The 18,357-nt window shown below is 46.9% G+C and overlaps 1 protein-coding gene across 8 annotated transcripts in view; it reads right to left on the reverse strand.

Annotated features, from left to right (window-relative positions):
- The window catches only part of WASF1 (WASP family member 1), a 74,012-nt gene that overhangs the window by 18,093 nt on the left and 37,562 nt on the right, over positions 1-18,357 (reverse strand). For 7 of the 8 annotated variants that reach the window (XM_068160529.1, XM_068160522.1, XM_068160521.1 and 4 more), the window contains exon 2: positions 579-737. In XM_068160529.1, the coding sequence (XP_068016630.1) occupies positions 579-711 (133 nt within the window). In that variant the 5' untranslated portion in view covers positions 712-737. Of the gene's footprint in view, positions 1-578; positions 738-936; positions 992-18,357 lie in introns of those variants that run through there. The other variant, XM_068160525.1, reaches the window with a different exon arrangement.

Genomic DNA, 18,357 nt, shown 5'->3' on the forward strand with positions numbered 1-18,357 from the left:
GAAAGCAGCCTGTTCAGAAAACCACCTTCAGAATCCTAGAGTCTGAGCAGCATTCATTCCCCTCAAATGCACCACAGGAAGAATTGTTGACAGAGGGGAGATGGAAGAAGAAAAATCTTGAGCTGCTTGAAACACTATGCCATAAATAAATGTCTGGGGTTATCACTTATAAAGGCAACCACTTCATTTTTTAATGAATGGCCACAACATGACCAAAGGGTTGAGTTAAGAGAGTGAAGCAAGCACTGCTATGTTCCTCATTATATCTTATTCCCCACTCAAGAGTTGCTCTTAAGGTCAGCAATTACTGACTTCATTAACTACCAGATACCCTTTTCTGTCACATTCCACTGGTAACAGAAACACAGGGCTGAAGAGTTTTCAGATGTGCTGCTAGAACAACTCCTATCTTTCTTCCACAGAAATCCATGCTAGGCACTAGCCACAGAAGGAGCAGATTCAAGGCTCAGCTGCAATCCTCTCCTGAGGATGTGAAAAGCTGTTGCTGCCTCCACCACAGAAGCTGTGACTGTGAACTACAGTAGTTCTAAACACAGCTCTCAGGACAATGTACTTACTTAGGCTACTCAGTTGTCTGATGATATTTGCCAAGGAGATATTGGTGACACATTCCAGTTCATTCTTGATACCTCGGGGCAGAGCTGTGTGGCACAGGTGCCTGGGGTCTATGTTCCTTTTTACCAGTGGCATCCTGAAATGTCAGAGGACCAGCAAACCTGCAAAGAAAGAAGACAAAATATTGTCAGAAATGTAATTATATTTCAACCTGGGATTATGGCTGAAGTTAAATTGACTAATCCCCACGAGACAAAAACACCTCCCCTGTGCTGATGGAATTCATTGCTCTAGGAGCACTTAAATCTCTTCTTCTTTGCCCAATGAAAGACTATTTCAATTCTCTCTTTAAACCTTTACCTGACTCAGATGCTGGTGAAGTGACAAACAACTTTTTTACAGTTCATGCTTTTTTTGCCTTTTTTTCCCCTGTGAAATAGGACAGGGAAATCTTTGCAGCACAAAATGGCTAGAGAATGATTTGTTTCTTGATGGACTACTTCCTCCTTCAGGCTAGGCAAAGTCCAACAGAAAATTCCCTTCATTATAAGGTCAAAGTCAAACTAGTTGCCTATTCCACCTGAAAGGCAGATATGATATGTCATGTTCCCAGCAGGAGTCACACTTCCAGTCTAAATGTCACTTCTAAATCACACCTAATCAAGGTAAGAGAAGATGTTTCACTTCCACATACATCATTACTGGCAATAAGTTCAGCTAAGAAGGCATCTTCCAAATGCAAAAGTCTCCTCAGTAAACTTCTGTTGCAAAGACCTCCATGACTCAGAACTCCTAACCCTCTGCACCTTCCCAAATCCACATTCCAGTAATCAGAAGTCTTCCCTAGCTCTGCAGACAAAAGAAGAATAATCTCAAGCTGTGAATCCCAGGCTTCTAATGTTCTGCACACCCACAGCACTGACTGGAAAGTTCCCCAGGGGGCAGCTTATGCCTTTCATCTTATTAGTGCTGCTTATTAAGATGTCTCTACTAAAACTTTTCTTCATGAAAAATGGATTCCCTAACATTCTGTAATTATCATGCCATGTAAAGCTCTGAATGACCAATACAAAACTGCCCTCTGATACACACAGAATGGATACCCTTGGTACTGCTTTGTCTCCTTGCCCACTGCAGAAAAGATTACACCTTCTCCAGACAGTTTTCCCCAGCACAACCTGCAGTCCTAATCCCTCAACCAGAGCAGCCTGCCACAGCTTTATTTGCCCTCTGCCTAGAAGCTCTATCCCAAAATGCACCCAGGATGCAGCTAGGCCTTCATACTGCACCACAGAATGCATCTTCCCTACTGTATGCATTCAGCCACTCTTTCTTCACTTGCTTAAAACAGAGATGTCTTTTGGATAAGGATAACTAAGGCCATGGTGGCAGAGCTGAAATTTAGCTGACCTGGAATGGCACAGGCAATTAAAGGAGTCAAAGATGATTGCAATGGGGTATTTTCCTCCCTCAGACTGCTTAGATTTCCCCTTGCCATTTTCTCTGGGAGTATAATCTTTCACTGAAGCCAGGGCTCATTGCTGAGGCAGGATCCTGAGGAACACCTCTGCTTCCAGGATCTGATGAGACTTCTTCCTTCACTGCATTTTAACAGCATGCCTACTGCCCTTATTTTCTGGAGAATAAGCAAAAGTATTTTTTGGTTTTGCTGGATAAAATCCAATTAAAATCATTCCTCCAGTCCCTGTCTTAAGGAAAAAAGATTAGCCACTTCTTAAACCACTGGCATTTAGTTTCTCAATATTAGCTCTAAAAGATGATGGGAAGCGTTCATGGGGCAGAGGTAAATTAGGTCATAGGTTGGACTTGATGATCTCTGAGGTCTTTTCCAACCTGGCTGATTCAGTGATTCTGTGAAACTGATTTTCTAGGACTATCCCCAGTCTTCCAAGTTAGGCAGGAGCAATGACAAAGTGTTTGCCATTTAAATTACACCTGCTGGTACAAGACACAGGTGCACCGTGAAGCAGGGAACATCAAATGGGGCCCTACCAGCAGGGCTCCTGCTCTCACAGGAGTGCACAACCCCTCTCCCCACGCTGACAAGACCCTGAAGGAACCCTTAACTACAGGTTCATGATGACAGTTCCCCAGCAGAAAATAAAGGAACCATTCTGTCACTGTCAAAGAAACACAAGTGACATGTGAGCAATGTTCTACAGAAGCAATTAAATATTAATCCCCGAGTTAAGCCCTTTCTTGATTACTGCTTTAATGATACCACTGTAGAAGCAGCACAGTAGGTTAAGTCTTTCATAAAGAGGTCCAAACAAGTATGTCAAGATATGTTTCCACAGAAAACATCTGGAAGCAAATTCCACATAATCCCTATTTCTGTCTTTCAGATGTAGACCTGTGCTGTAAAGATTAAAACCTGCAAATAAAAACCATACAAGCCTGCTGTGTCCAGGGCACTGCTTTTATTTCATACAATCAAGGTGTTGACTCTTGACTCTCTATCACTCAGGAAAAAGCTTAGCCAATTTACAGCATGCATGGATCATAAAGCTTCAGATGTCCAAGTGAGAGGTTCTTCAGATACCTGGACACTTCTTCAGCCTGGATACTTCTTCAACAGTAACCAAAACACTGCTGTGTTACCAACCCCTGCTGCAAAACACAGCACTAGAAGGATGCTTTGAGGAGAATTCATTTCAGCTCAACCAAGCCCAGCACAAACAGCAGAATGTACAACTTGGAACTTGAATCAGGCTGTTTAAGACAATGGGCATTTTATGGCTTTGACCTCTCTAGAATCCACAGAAAATCTGCTCTTTGACTTGGTTTTGCCCCCCAAAACCCCACACAAACCATTTCCCAATATCCAAATGACACAGTTGTGACTGTCTTGCCCAAGACACAGTGTCACACAAAGAGGCAGCAGAGGGAACAGTAAGAATGGTCAAAAGCATAGCTCTAAAATGAGAATAAACTTAGAAGGCAGACAAATGACCAAAGATGCAACTGACACCTTCTAATTTACACATTGTGGTTGAAAACTCTGCAAAGCCTGAAGAGAGACTATTTCCCCATCTCCCACAGAAACAAGAACAAGGAATGAAGGGAAACAGCACCCCAAACATGCTTAAGACAGAGGAAAGGCACTTCACACACTGTCTAATTGTGGACCTCTTTGCCACAAGCTGCTGCACACCACAAGAGTACCTGCTGGTAATTTGTCCACTACAGACCACATATCCATTGTAGTTTGTTGAAACCACCAGAAGGTCTTGATGATTCCTCCCCAGCTGTATTTAGTGAGCCCAACACAGGGAGCCACAGGTGTGATCAGCAAACAGAACTTCACCAAACAATTCCTCCACTCCTTCTAAAGATGTCTTTCCTCATGCAGTTCTTAGCAAGAAAGCTGGACAAATAATTCTGCACTCACTGTATTTATTGTGCAGCTCTAGAGCTGGGGAAGGGGGGTGGGGTGGGGGAGGGAAGAAGGCATTGTTATAATCTGCTATATCCTTTAGGTTAAAAGTAAACAAACACACAACCCCCCACCCTCTGCCCCCAAACTATACATTACCCAAGCCACTGGGGCAGCAAAGGAAAAATGCATTCCTAGATGATAAAATCCTGGCACTGTGCTGCTCCCAGGTAAGCCCTGGAAACTGTTCATAAGCCCAAGCAGCTCGAAGAGAGAAGCAGCTCATTAGGCTGAGGGGTTACATGACACCTCCTCAGAGGCTTTCAGTTCCCCTGTCACGCAGCTTTAGAGCTCTCCCTACCCTCAGCCACACTGCTTCCCAGCTCAAAACTCAGGGACAGGAAGGCAAGGCTCAAACACCAAGATCTTCTCTTCCCCTCTGTCCCATACCCATCTTTGAGGCAACAGTTAGGAAGTGGCTCTAGATTACACTTGAAATGCTTTATTCTGTAGCCATCTTAAACTGAAGAGCTGCACTGAAAACTCTTCTCCCTCACTTCCTAGGCATCCTTTGAAGTACTCTGAATCCACTTGAGAAGCCAACTCTAATCTTCTTTACCAACCCCTCTGCTCCTTCAGTGGCAGAGAGGCTGGCACAACCTCATCCCACACAGACAGGCTGTGAGTGTGAGTGCAGCACACAAATACATTTACATGAGGGCTGTTGATGCTGTTACCAGTCTACCCAGCTTTGATACAGGCTTTCTTAGGAACTAGCTAAGATGCTTCAGCTGCTTTTTCACTTGATTCCTGTCACTTCAAAAACTGCAGAACAATGGCATTAATGCAAGATAATTAATGTCTTTTCAGAAGACATCTGCCTGCACCTCTTTTTCAACAGGCCAGTTGTTGAGCGTGCTGCACAGCCCTCTGCAGCTAGCAGGACCTTACAGGTGACACACTTCAGTCTCCCTCATGCTTCTCAAACACTGCTGGCAGCAGCTGAGACATCTGCCTCCGGTGCTCACACCACAGCCACAACAGCAGTCCTGCTGCCCCACAGCTTTCACTGGGATGGCTTCACAGAATCACAGAATGTCAGAGGCTGGAAGGGACCTCAAAAGACCCAGTCCAAATCCCCTGCCAGAGCAGGGTCACCTAGAGCAGGTCACACAGGAACACACTGAGGTGAATGTCTCCAGAGGAGACTCCACAACCTCTCTGGGCAGCCTGTTCCACTGTTCTGTCACCCTCACAGTGGAAGCGTTTTCGCTTATGTTCACATGGAACCTCCTCTGCTCCAGCTTGCCCCCTTTGCCCCTTGTCCTATCATTGGACATCACTGAGCAGAGCCTGGCTCCATCCTCCTGACACTGCCCTGCACATCATCTTCATAAACATGGGTGGTCACCCCTCAGTCTCCTCCAAGCTGAAGAGCTCCAGCTCCCTCAGCCTTTCCTCACAAGGGAGCTATTCCACTGCCTTCACCATCTTTGTGGCTCTGCACTGGACTCTTTCAAGCAGTTCCCTGAGGTCCTTGAACTGAGGGAGCCCTGCTCCTGGTGCCACCAGAAGCCCCTGGGGACCTCTGGTGTAGGAAACAGCTATCATTTTCCCTTCAGCATGCTCCTGTAGATACATTACAGAGTTACAAGACCTGTGAAGAAATGCTGCTTTATCAGAAGCTTGTGAAATATCCCCAGTGTCACTTGTCACAGCCACGATTCAGGTTTTCTAGCAAGTACAGTCAGACAAGTAGGAATGAAAGCACAACATTAAGGTGGGGGAAAGTAGCTAATTGATCAATGTGCCCATCAGTTTAACTGGTAATTAAGCTGTACTTCAGTTTTACTTTCAGAAGAGTGGGGAAATTTCATGATCACACTTCTTCCCATGCAAGCTTACTGCTGACCAGGTTCCATTTCAACCTTCCTAAACTTGACACTATTTCCTTCCCATTAAAGACATTCATTTATAACTTCTCTATAAAGTACACATACAGCATAAGTGAATGCCCTTGCTGACAGGGAGTTAAATTTCATTCCAACCACAGCACATCTTTATGCCTTAATATTACCCTGCTCCTTGTAATTTTCCTTTAACAACATCCAACAGCAATGCCTTTCATATGCCTCATTGAATTGATCATGTTCTAGCTGCTGGCAGAACAGACCACAGTTTGGAAAGCAGCAATCAATTTAACACTTCCCCCCACCCACCCTGAGAAACAGAAATAGAATATACAATAGCTTTATATTTGCTTACATAAGCAGGGACTAAGTGCATCTCCACTCTGTGGACTTTGGGATAGAATGAAAGCAGCTCAGAGAAATCCTCAGACATGCTGGAGCTAGATGATCTTTAAGGTCCCTTCCAACCCACATCATTCTATGATTCTGTGCAAATAGGATAGGATAGGACAGGATAGGATAGAATAGAATAGAATAGAATAGGACCAGGTTGGAAGAGACCTTTGAGATCATCAAGTCCAACCTATCACCCAGCACCATCTAATCAACTAAACCATGGCACCAAGCACCCCATCCAGTCTCTTCTCCCAGGCAACCAGCACCAGAACAAGAGGACACAGTCTCAAGCTGTGCCAGGGGAGGTTTAGGCTGGGTGTTAGGAAGAAGTTCTTCCCAGAAAGAGAGATTGGCCATTGGAATGTGCTGCCCAGGGAGGTGGTGGAGTCACCATCACTGGAGGTGTTTAAGAAGAGACTGGATGAGGCACTTGGTACTATGGTTTAGTTGATGAGATGATGTTGGATGATAGGTTGGACTTGATGACCTCAAAGGTCTTTTCCAACCTGGTCAATTCAATTCAATTCAATTCAATTCAATTCAATTCAATTCAATTCAATTCAATTCAATTCAATTCAATTCAATTCAATTCAATTCTATCCCATCCCATCCCATCCCATCCCATCCTATCCTACCCTACCCTACCCTACTGTATGTACATTATATATAAAGGAAGTTCACAGGATGTCAGGGGTTGGAAGATGCCAATTAGTTGTTTATTAAACTACAGAGTCATTAATGAAAGACTTCTTTGTAGTCACAGATGTACAACAGTGTTCCTGAAGCAATCCCAGTAACAGTCTCTCACATGTTGTCTAGATTGCTGAAGATTATGCAGGCATGGATTTATTATGTCAGGTGGAGTCTCCACCTTAGTATCATTGCACAGAAAGCCTTTGATTTGCAAGGTAATAATGAACAGACTGTACCCCCCAGTCTGCCCCCTACCATTATAAAATGTGTTTAAAATACATTTGAAATCCTTATCCTGGGTTTGCTACTGACTGACTTCTGTATTAATTGCCTGTGACAATTATTATTCCCTTCCTATAGGACAATCTGTAACCACCTCAGCACATCTGTCACATCAGATAAGCTGAGAACAGATAACACAGCAACAAAAATAGGTAGGACTTTAGAGTTCTAGTCTCTCTCTAAGGCATAATTACAGGCAGGCCTAAAAAAAAAATGACTTTGCAGCTGCCACCACCCAGATTGTGCCCCAGATGTGTATCACGAGACAACAATCTGTCCCCCGTGCATGCACAGACAGAGGCACACTCACCCTGGACACACAGGGAGAGCAACATGTGAAAATCACAGTATCACAGTATCACAGTATCACTAAGGTTGGAAGAGACCTCAAAGATCATCGAGTCCAACCTACAAACACAGACCTCATGACTAAACCATGGCACCAAGTGCCACATCCAATCCCCTCTTGAACACCTCCAGGGATGGTGACTCCACCACCTCCCTGGGCAGCACATTCCAATGGCTAACAACTCTCTCAGTGAAGAACTTTCTCCTCACCTCCAGCCTAAACCTCCCCTGGCACAGCTTGAGACTGTGTCCCCTTGTTCTGGTGCTGGGTGCCTGGGAGAAGAGACCAACCTCCACCCGGCTACAACCACCCCTCAGGTAGTTGTAGAGGGCAATGAGGTCACCCCTGAGCCTCCTTTTCTCCAGGCTAAACAACCCCAGCTCCCTCAGCCTCCCCTCATAGGGCTGTGCTCAAGGCCTCTCACCAGCCTTGCTGCTGATGGTTTTGATTATAGACATCACCTGCCAAACTGGCTGAGTTTCACCTTTATTCAGCTACACAAAAAGGGCAGAAATGGGGAAAATAGTGGCATTTTCAGCCTTGTATTGGTGGGGCCTACCATCAAATCATAGAGTAAAAATGGAGACAGTTTTGGGAAGCTATGAGTGGGAAGAAATGGAAAGATTAATTATTCATATGCTGACTTTTTAAGAGCTTTGTCTGTGATAAATTAGCTTTCCCAAAAAGATCTTACATAGCTGCTGTAACACAGAGATGACTCCAGAATTCCCAGTATGGATAACGCTGCAGAATATGGCCCCTTGGCATCAGAGCAGCAAGCAGCACACCATTAGTGGACCCAGCAGCAGTATTTCAGGGGAGAAAGCTGACACACCAGCTCCTAAGCACAGGGGCTACCTCAAGTTTTGGAGTTGGCAACAGCCTATTTTCAGTGAGTGGAACACTGCAGTCTGGGAAGAGCCAACGAGCTGCCTGTAACAAAGCACAGCACGGCAGCATGCAGTGCAAGAGCAGGCTGGATGAGGCTCTGTCCAGCCTGATCTAGTGTGGGGTGTCCCTGCCCATGGCAGGGGGGTTGGAACTAGATGATCCTTGTGGTCCCTTCCAACCCTGAATGAAACTATGAAACTATGAAACTATGAATCCCACACCGCTTCCACTTCTGCTGGGGAAGAGCTTTTAAAGTTTGACTCCAGCTACGACCCACTGCACACCTCTGAGCTTCCTCAGGGTCCTCACACACTTGTCTGAAATGCCTCCCATCTTCAAATCATTCCCTCTTGTCCTACTGCTAGACACCCTAATGGAAAGTCCCTCCTTCCTATAGGATCCCTTCAGGTACTGGAAAGCAGCTGTAAGGTCCTCCCCCAGGAGACTTCCCTTTTCTTCTCCAGGCTGCACAACCCCAGCTCCCTCAGCCTATCCCCATGGCAGAGGTGCTCCAGCCCTTGGATCATCTCTGGCTGTTCTCTGGACTCGTTCCAACAGCTGTGTGTTCTTCTTATGCTGGGGACACCAGAACTCTGGAAGATACAGAGCTGTTTAAACTACAGGATTAAGCTACAGTGAAGCCTCACCATGACCATTCTTGTGACTACACAGAGAAGATGACACTTGTTGCCCAAAGAAGCATCAGCTCTAATGACATCTTACAACAGCAACAACCTAATTAATGAAATTGATGATATGTGTCCATGCCCAGTTCTGGGCCTCTCAGCTCAGGAAGGAGGTTGACTTGCTGGAAAGTGTCAGAGAAGGGCAACAAAGCACAGCCCTGTGAGGAGAGGCTGAGGGAGCTGAGGTTGCTTAGCCTGGAGAAGAGGAGGCTCAGAGGAGACCTTATTGCTCTCTACAACTACCTGAAGGGAGGTTGTAGACAGGCAGAGGTTGGTCTCTTCTCCCAGGCAACCAGCACCAGAACATGACACAGTCACAAGCTGTGCCAGGGGAGGTTTAGACTGGATGTTAGGAGGAAGTTCTACACAGAGAGAGTGATTGCCTATTGGAATGGGCTGCCTGGGGAGGTAGTGGAGTCACCATCACTGGAGGTGTTCAGGAGGAGACTCGATGGGGTGCTTGGTTGCATGGTTTAGTTGATTAGGTGGTGTTGGATGATAGGTTGGATGTGATGATCTTGAAGGTCTCTTCCAACCTGGTCTGGTCTGGTCTGGTCTGGTCTGGTCTGGTCTGGTCTATTCTATTCTATTCTATTCTATTCTATTCTATTCTATTCTATTCTATTCTATTCTATTCTATTCTATTCTATTCTATTCTATTCTATTCTATTCTATTCTATTCTAAATGCATTAATGGAGAAAGCTTTAAGTCATGTGGCACCCCACTGCACTTTGTTAGGGAATTCATCAGTTTAAAGGGGCTGCTTGGACTGGTTTTTGATTTCAGCTTTCTGAAGCAGCTCATTTAAAAAGGTATAAACCACATGCACAATGGATTTGCATTGTACACATGCACACACACACACAATCTTTTACATGTAAGGTTTCCCATAACAAAAGGGAGCTGCAATATTTCTGCTCATCTTCACTAAGTATTATTCAGGTTACCCTGTGCTCATTAGTTTTCTCCTAGCGAGCTGCTGCCAGGTCATTTGATTAAAAAACAATTTGGGAAGTATCCTGGCTTCTAATTTAGGTACAGCCAAGAATGCTCAAATTAATTTTTGATTACAAGTTTTCCTCTGTTCCCCCACAGCTATAAAACTGTATCAATGCATGACACACTGTGTGATTTGAAATTGCTTTTTGAGCCCCATGCTTTATCTGATGACATTTTTTTTCCCCTCCCAGCATTAATCTACTCTGCCTGTTAACAGTTCCTACATACAGTGTGGAACACAAAAGCCCTATGATGGATTGCAACAAAAGCTCTCTATTATAGTCTTGACAGAGACAGATAACTAATCCAGTGCTAATTTAAAATCAAAACCTTAGTACCAGAACTAAGGGTACATCTTCTGCTGTTTTAGCTATCGTAACACACTACCTTTGGAAGCTTTCTGCACTTTTTTGCTTGTGTATCCTCTCTATGAAGTTACCTTTGTTACAAGGCACAAATCCAGGCTGGGCAGTGACTGGCTGGAAAGCAGCCCTGAGGAGAGAGACTTGGGGGTGCTGGTGGAGGAGAAGCTCAACAGGAGCTCTCAATGTGCACTTGCAGCCCGCAAAGCCAATCAGATCCTGGGCTGCATCAACAGAAGTGTGTCCAGCAGGTCGAGGGAGGTGATTCTCCCCCTCTGCTCAGCTCTGGGGAGACCCCACCTGGAGTACTGCCTCCAGTTCTGGAGCCCCTATTACAAGAGGGATCTGGAGGTGCTGGAAGGTGTCCAGAGAAAGGCCAGGAGGATGATCAGAGGGCTGGAGCTCCTCTCCTGCGAGGACAGACTGAAGGAGTTGGGGCTGTTCAGTCTGGAGAAGAGAAGGCTCTGAAGTGACCTCATTGTGGCCTTCCAGTATCTGAAGGGGGCTACAGGAAGGCTGGGGAGGGACTGCTCAGGATTTCAGGTAGTGATAGGACTAGGGGGAATGGAATGAAGCTGGAGGTGGGGAGATTCAGGCTGGATATGAGGAGGAAGTTCTTCACCCTGGAATGGGTTGTCCAGGGAGGTGGTTGAGGCCCTGTCCCTGGAGGTGTTTAAGCCCAGGCTGGATAAGGCTCTGGCCAGCCTGATGTAGTGCAGGGTGTCCCTGCCCATGGCAGGGGGGTTGGAACTAGATGATCCTTGTGGTCCCTTCCAACCCTGACTGATACTATGGCCCTTTACCAGTTCAGGATAAGACCTGTACAGATTGGACTTGATGATCTTTGAGGTCTTTTCCAAGGTTATTGATTGTATTAAATGCAAATCACTTTAATAACTGAATTGTGTAAGACTTACCAAAGGCATGTACAGTGAATGCCAACACACTCCCCCCTGCTGCATGGGTACAACCTGCTGTTGAAAGGACACTGTCTTGTGGCAGTAAATGATAAATACTTAAAGAAAAGGCACCTGGACTTTCCAGATGCTAAGAAAAGTAACCTAGTTGGTAGTGGGAAGGAGTGGAGTTCCACCCTGGCTGGGGCACTGAGCTGCCACATTCCCCATCAGCAGTGGGTTGGTGCCAACTTCCAGGAGTCCCCACGCCGAGGGAGCTCCAGGCCGCAGCACTAAGCAATGGCAGCCAACACCTCCCAGCCCAGCCAGCTCCCAAACGGGCTGGCCCTGGCACAGAGGCATTAGAATTCAACACACAGTGCCTGGCCTTAACAACAGAGCTGTCCTTACAAAGGCAACACACACAAGTGCTCCCCCCTGGTGACCAAAGCCTGCCCTTTTTCCCCAGACACAAGTGGAGAACCCCCTGAAGGCAGAGCCATTAAGGAAGAATTATTCCTTTGGTACAAAGCCACAACTGGTAAATAGTGAACCATGGTGTGCCAAAAATGAAAGAAATGAGGGGCTGTGCAGGGGTGAGGAAAGGAAGGAAGGGGGATACGACAGGCTGAGCCTTTCCTTGCACTCCTGCATTTGAGAAGGGCACAGGATGCTATTGCAATTGTAAGGATGTTGGGAACCTGCGGCGGTAAAGAGACCGACGCACAGAGGGGCTGTGACTGAGAGACCTCATACAGTGCAGAGTTACTTATGCAGTTCCCATGCAGTAGTCCCCCAGTGACCCCCACCATGCTAACTAGTACTCAGTAAACCAACAGGTGTCAACAGCAGCTTTTTGTAGCTCTCAAAACACGCCCAGGTGTTTGAAGAGGCGATGTTAGCACTGGAAGAGCCAGAGAGAAGCCATACAATAAAAAGTGACATTTTCACTGCACTTTATGATTCCAAATACCTAAAAGCACTTTATGCTAGGATCCCAAACCCCTGAACAACAGGATTCTTGGGTTTGATTTTATTTTTTCACAGTTTTAAAAGATGAATTAAGACAGTCCAGCTTCCAAGTGGTATGTACAGCTGTGTAATCACCACCTCACCATCACTGGGCCTGAGCACAGCCTTTGACACTGTCCCGCCCCACATCCTGGTCTCCATGCTGGTGACACATGGGTGTGATGGGTAGACCACTAGATGGATAAAGAATGGGCTTGATGGCCACACCCAAAGAGTGGCTGTCCATGGCTCCATGTCCCAGCGGAGGCCAGGGACAAGCAGAGTCCCTCAGGGATCAGTCCTGGGACCAGGCTTGTTCAACATCTTTGTGGGTGCCATGGACAGTGGCATTGAGTGCACCCTCAGCAAGTTTGCTGATGACACCAAGCTGTGTGGTGCAGCAGACAGGCTGGAGGGAAGGGATGCCATCCAGAGGGACCTTGACAGGCTGGAGAGGTGGGCACAAGCCAACCTCAGGAGGTTCAGTAAGAGCAAGTGCAGGGTCCTGCATCTGGGTCGAGGCAATCCCAGGCACAAATCCAGGCTGGGCAGTGACTGGCTGGAAAGCAGCCCTGAGGAGAGAGACTTGGGGGTGCTGGTGGACAAGAAGCTCAACAGCTCTCAGTGTGCACTTGCAGCCCAGAAAGCAAATCAGGTCCTGGGCTGCATCAGGAGAAGTGTGGCCAGCAGGGCAAGGGAGGTGATTCTCCCCCTCTGCTCAGCTCTGAGGAGACCCCACCTGGAGTACTGCATCCAGTTCTGGAGCCCCTATTACAAGAGGGATCTGGAGGTGCTGGAACGGGTCCAGAGAAGGGCCATGAGGATGATCAGAGGGCTGGAGCACCTCTCCTGTGAGGACAGACTGAAGGAGTTGGGGCTGTTCAGTCTGGAGAAGAGAAGGCTCCCAGGTGACCTCATTGTGGCCTTCCAGTATCTGAAGGGGGCTACAAGAAGGCTGGGGAGGGACTGCTCAGGATCTCAGGGAGTGATAGGACTAGGGGGAATGGAATGAAGCTGGAGGTGGGGAGATTCAGGCTGGATATGAGGAGGAGGTTCTTCTCCATGAGAATGGTGAAGCCCTGGAATGGGTTGTCCAGGGAGGTGGTTGGGGCCCTGTCCCTGGAGGTGTTTAAGCCCAGGCTGGATGAGGCTCTGGCCAGGCTGATCTAGTGTGGGGTGTCCCTGCCCATGGCAGGGGGGTTGGAACTAGATGATCCTTGTAGTCCCTTCCAACACTGACTGATACTATGATACTAGCTGAGCTTCTGTGTGGAAGAACTTCTCCCTGTTGTGAACAATAAAATTCCTCAGAAGATTTGTTGCAAAAAAAACCCAAAACCCACCAACCCTGGCTGAACCTGCACAACATTTATGCTGCTTACCATGTTTGAACAGACATGCTGTGGGGAAAAAGGTATTAACATTCACAGAAGAGCTGTTTGCTTTTGAACAGAGATGTTATTAAATATTCAAGACTCCAGAACCACTGATGATTTATATTGTTGAAGGCTAGAAACTGATCATTTCAATTCTTCACTCACTGTGGCAGAAACTCCCCAACTGAAGTGAATGAAAGCTTTGCTAAGCAAAGGCTGGAGGACTTAACTGTGCCTAGTTGCTACCCCCTGCAGTGCTGTTTGGGAAAAGAATGTTTCCCATTCAATTTTCATGATTTTGTTTTAGGTAGAGGCTTTACAGTGGTTTCTTGGATAAACTCTTCAATTACAGAATGCTTTGGGTTGGCAGGGACCTTAAACATCATCTAGTTCCAACCTCCCTGCCGTGGGCAATGATGCCTTCCACCAGCCCAGGCTGCTCGAGGCCTCATGAAACCTGGCCTTGAACACCTCCAGGGAGAGGGCATCCACAACCTCCCTGGGCAACCTGTTCCAGTGTCTCCCCACCCTCACTGGAAAGAATTTCTCCCTAATCTCCAGTCTAAATCTCTCCTTCTCAAGCTTCAATCCTTTCCCTCTTGTCCTATCGCTACAAGACCTTCACAGGATGTCAGGGGTCCCAGTCCCTCCCCATCTTTCTTGTAACCCCCTTCAGGTACTGGAAGGCTGCTATTAGGTGTCCTCTGAGCCTTCTCTTCCCCAGGCTGAACAATCACAACTCCCTCAGTCTCACAGGGGAGGGTACATCTCAGGCACATATATATCATTATTCATTGCTATCACCTACTGGTCTGCATCAGGAACAGTGTGGCCAGCAGGAATAGGGAGGTCATTCTGCCCCTGTATACTGCACTGGTTAGGCCACACCTTGAGTCCTGTGTCCAGTTCTGGGCCCCTCAGTTTAGGAAGGAGGTTGACTTGCTGGAACGAGTCCAGAGAAGGGCAATGAAGTCGGTGAGGGGCTTGGAACACAGCCCTATGAGGAGAGGCTGAGGGAGCTGGGGTTGCTTAGCCTAGAGAGGAGACTCAGGGGTGACCTTATTGCTCTCTACAACTACCTGAAGAGGGGTTGTAGACAGGCAGAGGTTGGTCTCTTCTCCCAGGCAGCCAGCACCAGAACAAGAGGACACAGTCTCAGGCTGCACCAGGGGAGGTTCAGGCTGGAGGTCAGGAGGAAGTTTTACACAGAGAGAGTGATTGCCCATTGGAATGGGCTGCCTGGGGAGGTGGTGGAGTCACCATCACTGAAGGTGTTCAGGAGGAGGCTTGACAGGGTGCTTGGTTGCATGGGTTAGTTGATCAGGTGGTGTTGGATGATAGGTTGGACTAGATGATCTTGAAGGTCTCTTCCAACCTGGTCTATCCTATCCTATCCTATCCTATCCTATCCTATCCTATCCTATCCTATCCTATCCTATCCTATCCTATCCTATCCTATTCTATATCTGGACCTGCACAAATTCAGTTTTGCAAGTTAGAGTTGGGGGTTTTCCTGTTTCCCCCCCCTGATTAAGTTTCTAGTTTGGATGTCCTTTGAAGGTTGAGCTCTGAGGTCCAGACTCTGAAACTCCTGGTCCCTTAAGCAGGTATTCTGAAATTAGATTCTTTGCAACACCACATTAAAGAACTTGCAATAGGAGCTCTTTGCTATTAGCCTAATTTCTATCAATTCCAAAGAACAAATCAACTTTTACACAGAAGAAACTACTCATGCCAATATTTATTAAGAATTACCCTTCTGCCATTACACTCTGATAAAAGCCTAATAAGGCTGCAGCCCTTGGCTCCTGAGAAGAATCAATATTCACTTAGCAAGCTTATGGAGCAAGTGGGGATTGCTTGCAAGAAAAGTTTTAAAACTTGTTCCTATTTTAATAGCTGAGTTCTAATGTTTCATCATTTCTGTAAGCCAGAACTTCAGACACCTTAAAATAAAGGTGTGAAGAAAAACTTACTTCTCAGACAAAATTCTACTTCCTGGCCATTTCACAAGCAGCATTGAAAGGCCTCATATTTGTGCATGTATTCTTCCCTGACATTAAATACCAAGATTAATTCTAGCCAGAATTCAATTTAATTGTGTGTGTCTTTGTTTGAGAAATACTCTTGCCAGAGAAGATATAAGGTGAGCACTGGAACTAATTAAATACAGAATACAGAATTAACCAGGTTGGAAAAGACCTTGGAGATCACTGAGTCCAACCTATCACCCAACACCATCTACTCAACTAAGCCATGGCATTAAGTGCCTCATCCAGTCTGCTTTTAAACACCTCCAGGGATGGTGACTCCACCACCTCCCTGGGCAGCACATTCCAATGGCAAATCTCTCTTTCTGGGAAGGATTTCTTCCTAACATCCAGCCTAAACCTCCCCTGGTGCAGCTTGAGGCTGTGTCACAGTATCACAGTATCGCTAAGGTTGGAAGAGACCTCAAGGATCATCGAGTCCAACCTGTGAACACAGACCTCATGACTAGACCATGGCACCAAATGCCACGTCCAATCTCCTCTTGAACACCTCCAGGGATGGTGACTCCACCACCTCCCTGGGCAGCACATTCCAATGATCAATGACTCTCTCTCTCCTCATCTTGAGTCTAAACTTCCCCTGGCACAGCTTGAGACTGTGTCCCCTTGTTCTGGTGCTGGCTGCCTGGGAGAAGAGACCCAACCCCTTCCTGGCTACCACCACCTTTCAGGTAGTTGTAGAGTGTCCTCTCATTCTGTCACAAATTTCCTGATGGACTCAATCCCCTCATCCAGATCATCAGTGAAGATATTAAACAGGATGGGGCCCAGCACTGATCCCTGGGGAACACCACTGGTGCCTGGCTGCCAGCTGGCTGTGGCACCATTCACCACCACTCTCTGGGCTCAGCCCTACAGCCAGCTCCTATCCCAGTACAGAGTGCTGCTGTCCAAGCCAGGGGCTGACAGCTTGGCCAGGAGTTTGCTGTGGTGGTCAGTGTCAAAGGCCCTGCTGAAGTCCAAGCAGACTACATCCACAGCCTTCCCCACGCTTCCTCCCAAGGCTTTTGTGTCATGCTTTGCTGTGAGCTTTAACTAAAGCTGTTCCCATCATTGGGATATCTGTAAGATGCCTCTCCTCTCTGGTTTCCTGTATCTGTTTACATGTAAGCTAACACCTCTCACCTTTCCATTGCCCATAACATTTGCACAAGACATACATTTTCATATGGGCTGCAACTTCAAAAAGGCTCCAAATACCTGTTCCCCTATGAAAACTGCTCCAAATCAGACAGCAGTTTAGAAATTGTTGGGATGAAACAGAGATCCCAGACAAATGGACAGAGAGTGACTGCATTCACCTTCTCGACCCTAGGTTTGGAAGCTTGATTTTAAAATACCTTGGGTTTGTGCTATGCTTCAAGCAGCAACTCTTTCAAGCTAGCAGCTCAAGCAACTGGAGGCACAAAGATGAAACAAGAGCATTCAGAAATTCACACATTCCTGTAGCTTCTGATCTGGGCTAGGAAAACAGAAAATCCATGGGAATGAAAACCACAGACACTAAACTGGAGATGCCATTTCAGTTTTAAGATGAGACAAACTAGACATACTTGGAAGCTCTGTGAGGGAAATCATCTTCATAGGACCAGAAGACTCTTTTCAGGACTCTGTTCCTCACAGTATCACAGTCTCACTAAGGTTGGAAGAGAGCTCGAGGATCATCGAGTCCAACCTATCAACACAGACCCCATGACTACACCATGGCACCAAGTGCCACATCCAATCCCCTCTTGAACACCTCCAGGGATGGTGACTCCACAACCTCCCTGGGCAGCACATTCCAATGATCAATGACTCTCTCTGTGAAGAACTTTCTCCTCACCTCCAGCCCAAACCTCCCCTGGAGCAGCTTAAGACTGTGTCCTCTTGTTCTGGTGCTGGTTGCCTGGGAGAAGAGACCAACCCCCACCTGGCTACAACCACCTTTCAGGTAGTTGTAGAGGGCAATGAGGTCTCCCCTGAGCCTCCTCTTCTCCAGGCTAAACAACCCCAGCTCCCTCAGTCTCTCCTCACAGGGCTGTGTTCAAGGCCTCTCCCCAGCCTTGTTGCCCTTCTCTGAACATGTTCAACTGTCTCAGTGTCCTTCTTAAACTGAGGAGCCCAGAACTGGACACAGGACTCAAGGTGTGGCCTAACCAATGCAGAGCACAGGGCACAATGACTTCCCTGCTCCTGCTGGCCACACTGTTCCTAATGCAGGCCAGGATGCCATTGGCCTTCTTGGCCACCTGGGCACACTGCTGGCTCATGTTTAGGCAGCTGTCAATCAGCACCCCCAGGTCCCTCTCTGGCAGCTCTCCAGCCACTCCAACCCCAGCCTCTTAACATCAGAGTTCTTCATACAGAGGCAGTGAATGTACACCTTATGGCATCGACATTATTGAACCTCTATTACCAAACAACCTGCATGTGAATATTTGTAAGTGAAAAACAGGTGTCCAGAGTCTGCAGGGAAAACATCCATGGCCTTGAGGACCA

The sequence above is a fragment of the Melanerpes formicivorus genome, unplaced genomic scaffold (assembly GCF_026170545.1).
Source record: "Melanerpes formicivorus ecotype bairdi unplaced genomic scaffold, bMelFor1.0.p_v2 SCAF_50, whole genome shotgun sequence".
Taxonomy (NCBI): domain Eukaryota; kingdom Metazoa; phylum Chordata; class Aves; order Piciformes; family Picidae; genus Melanerpes; species Melanerpes formicivorus.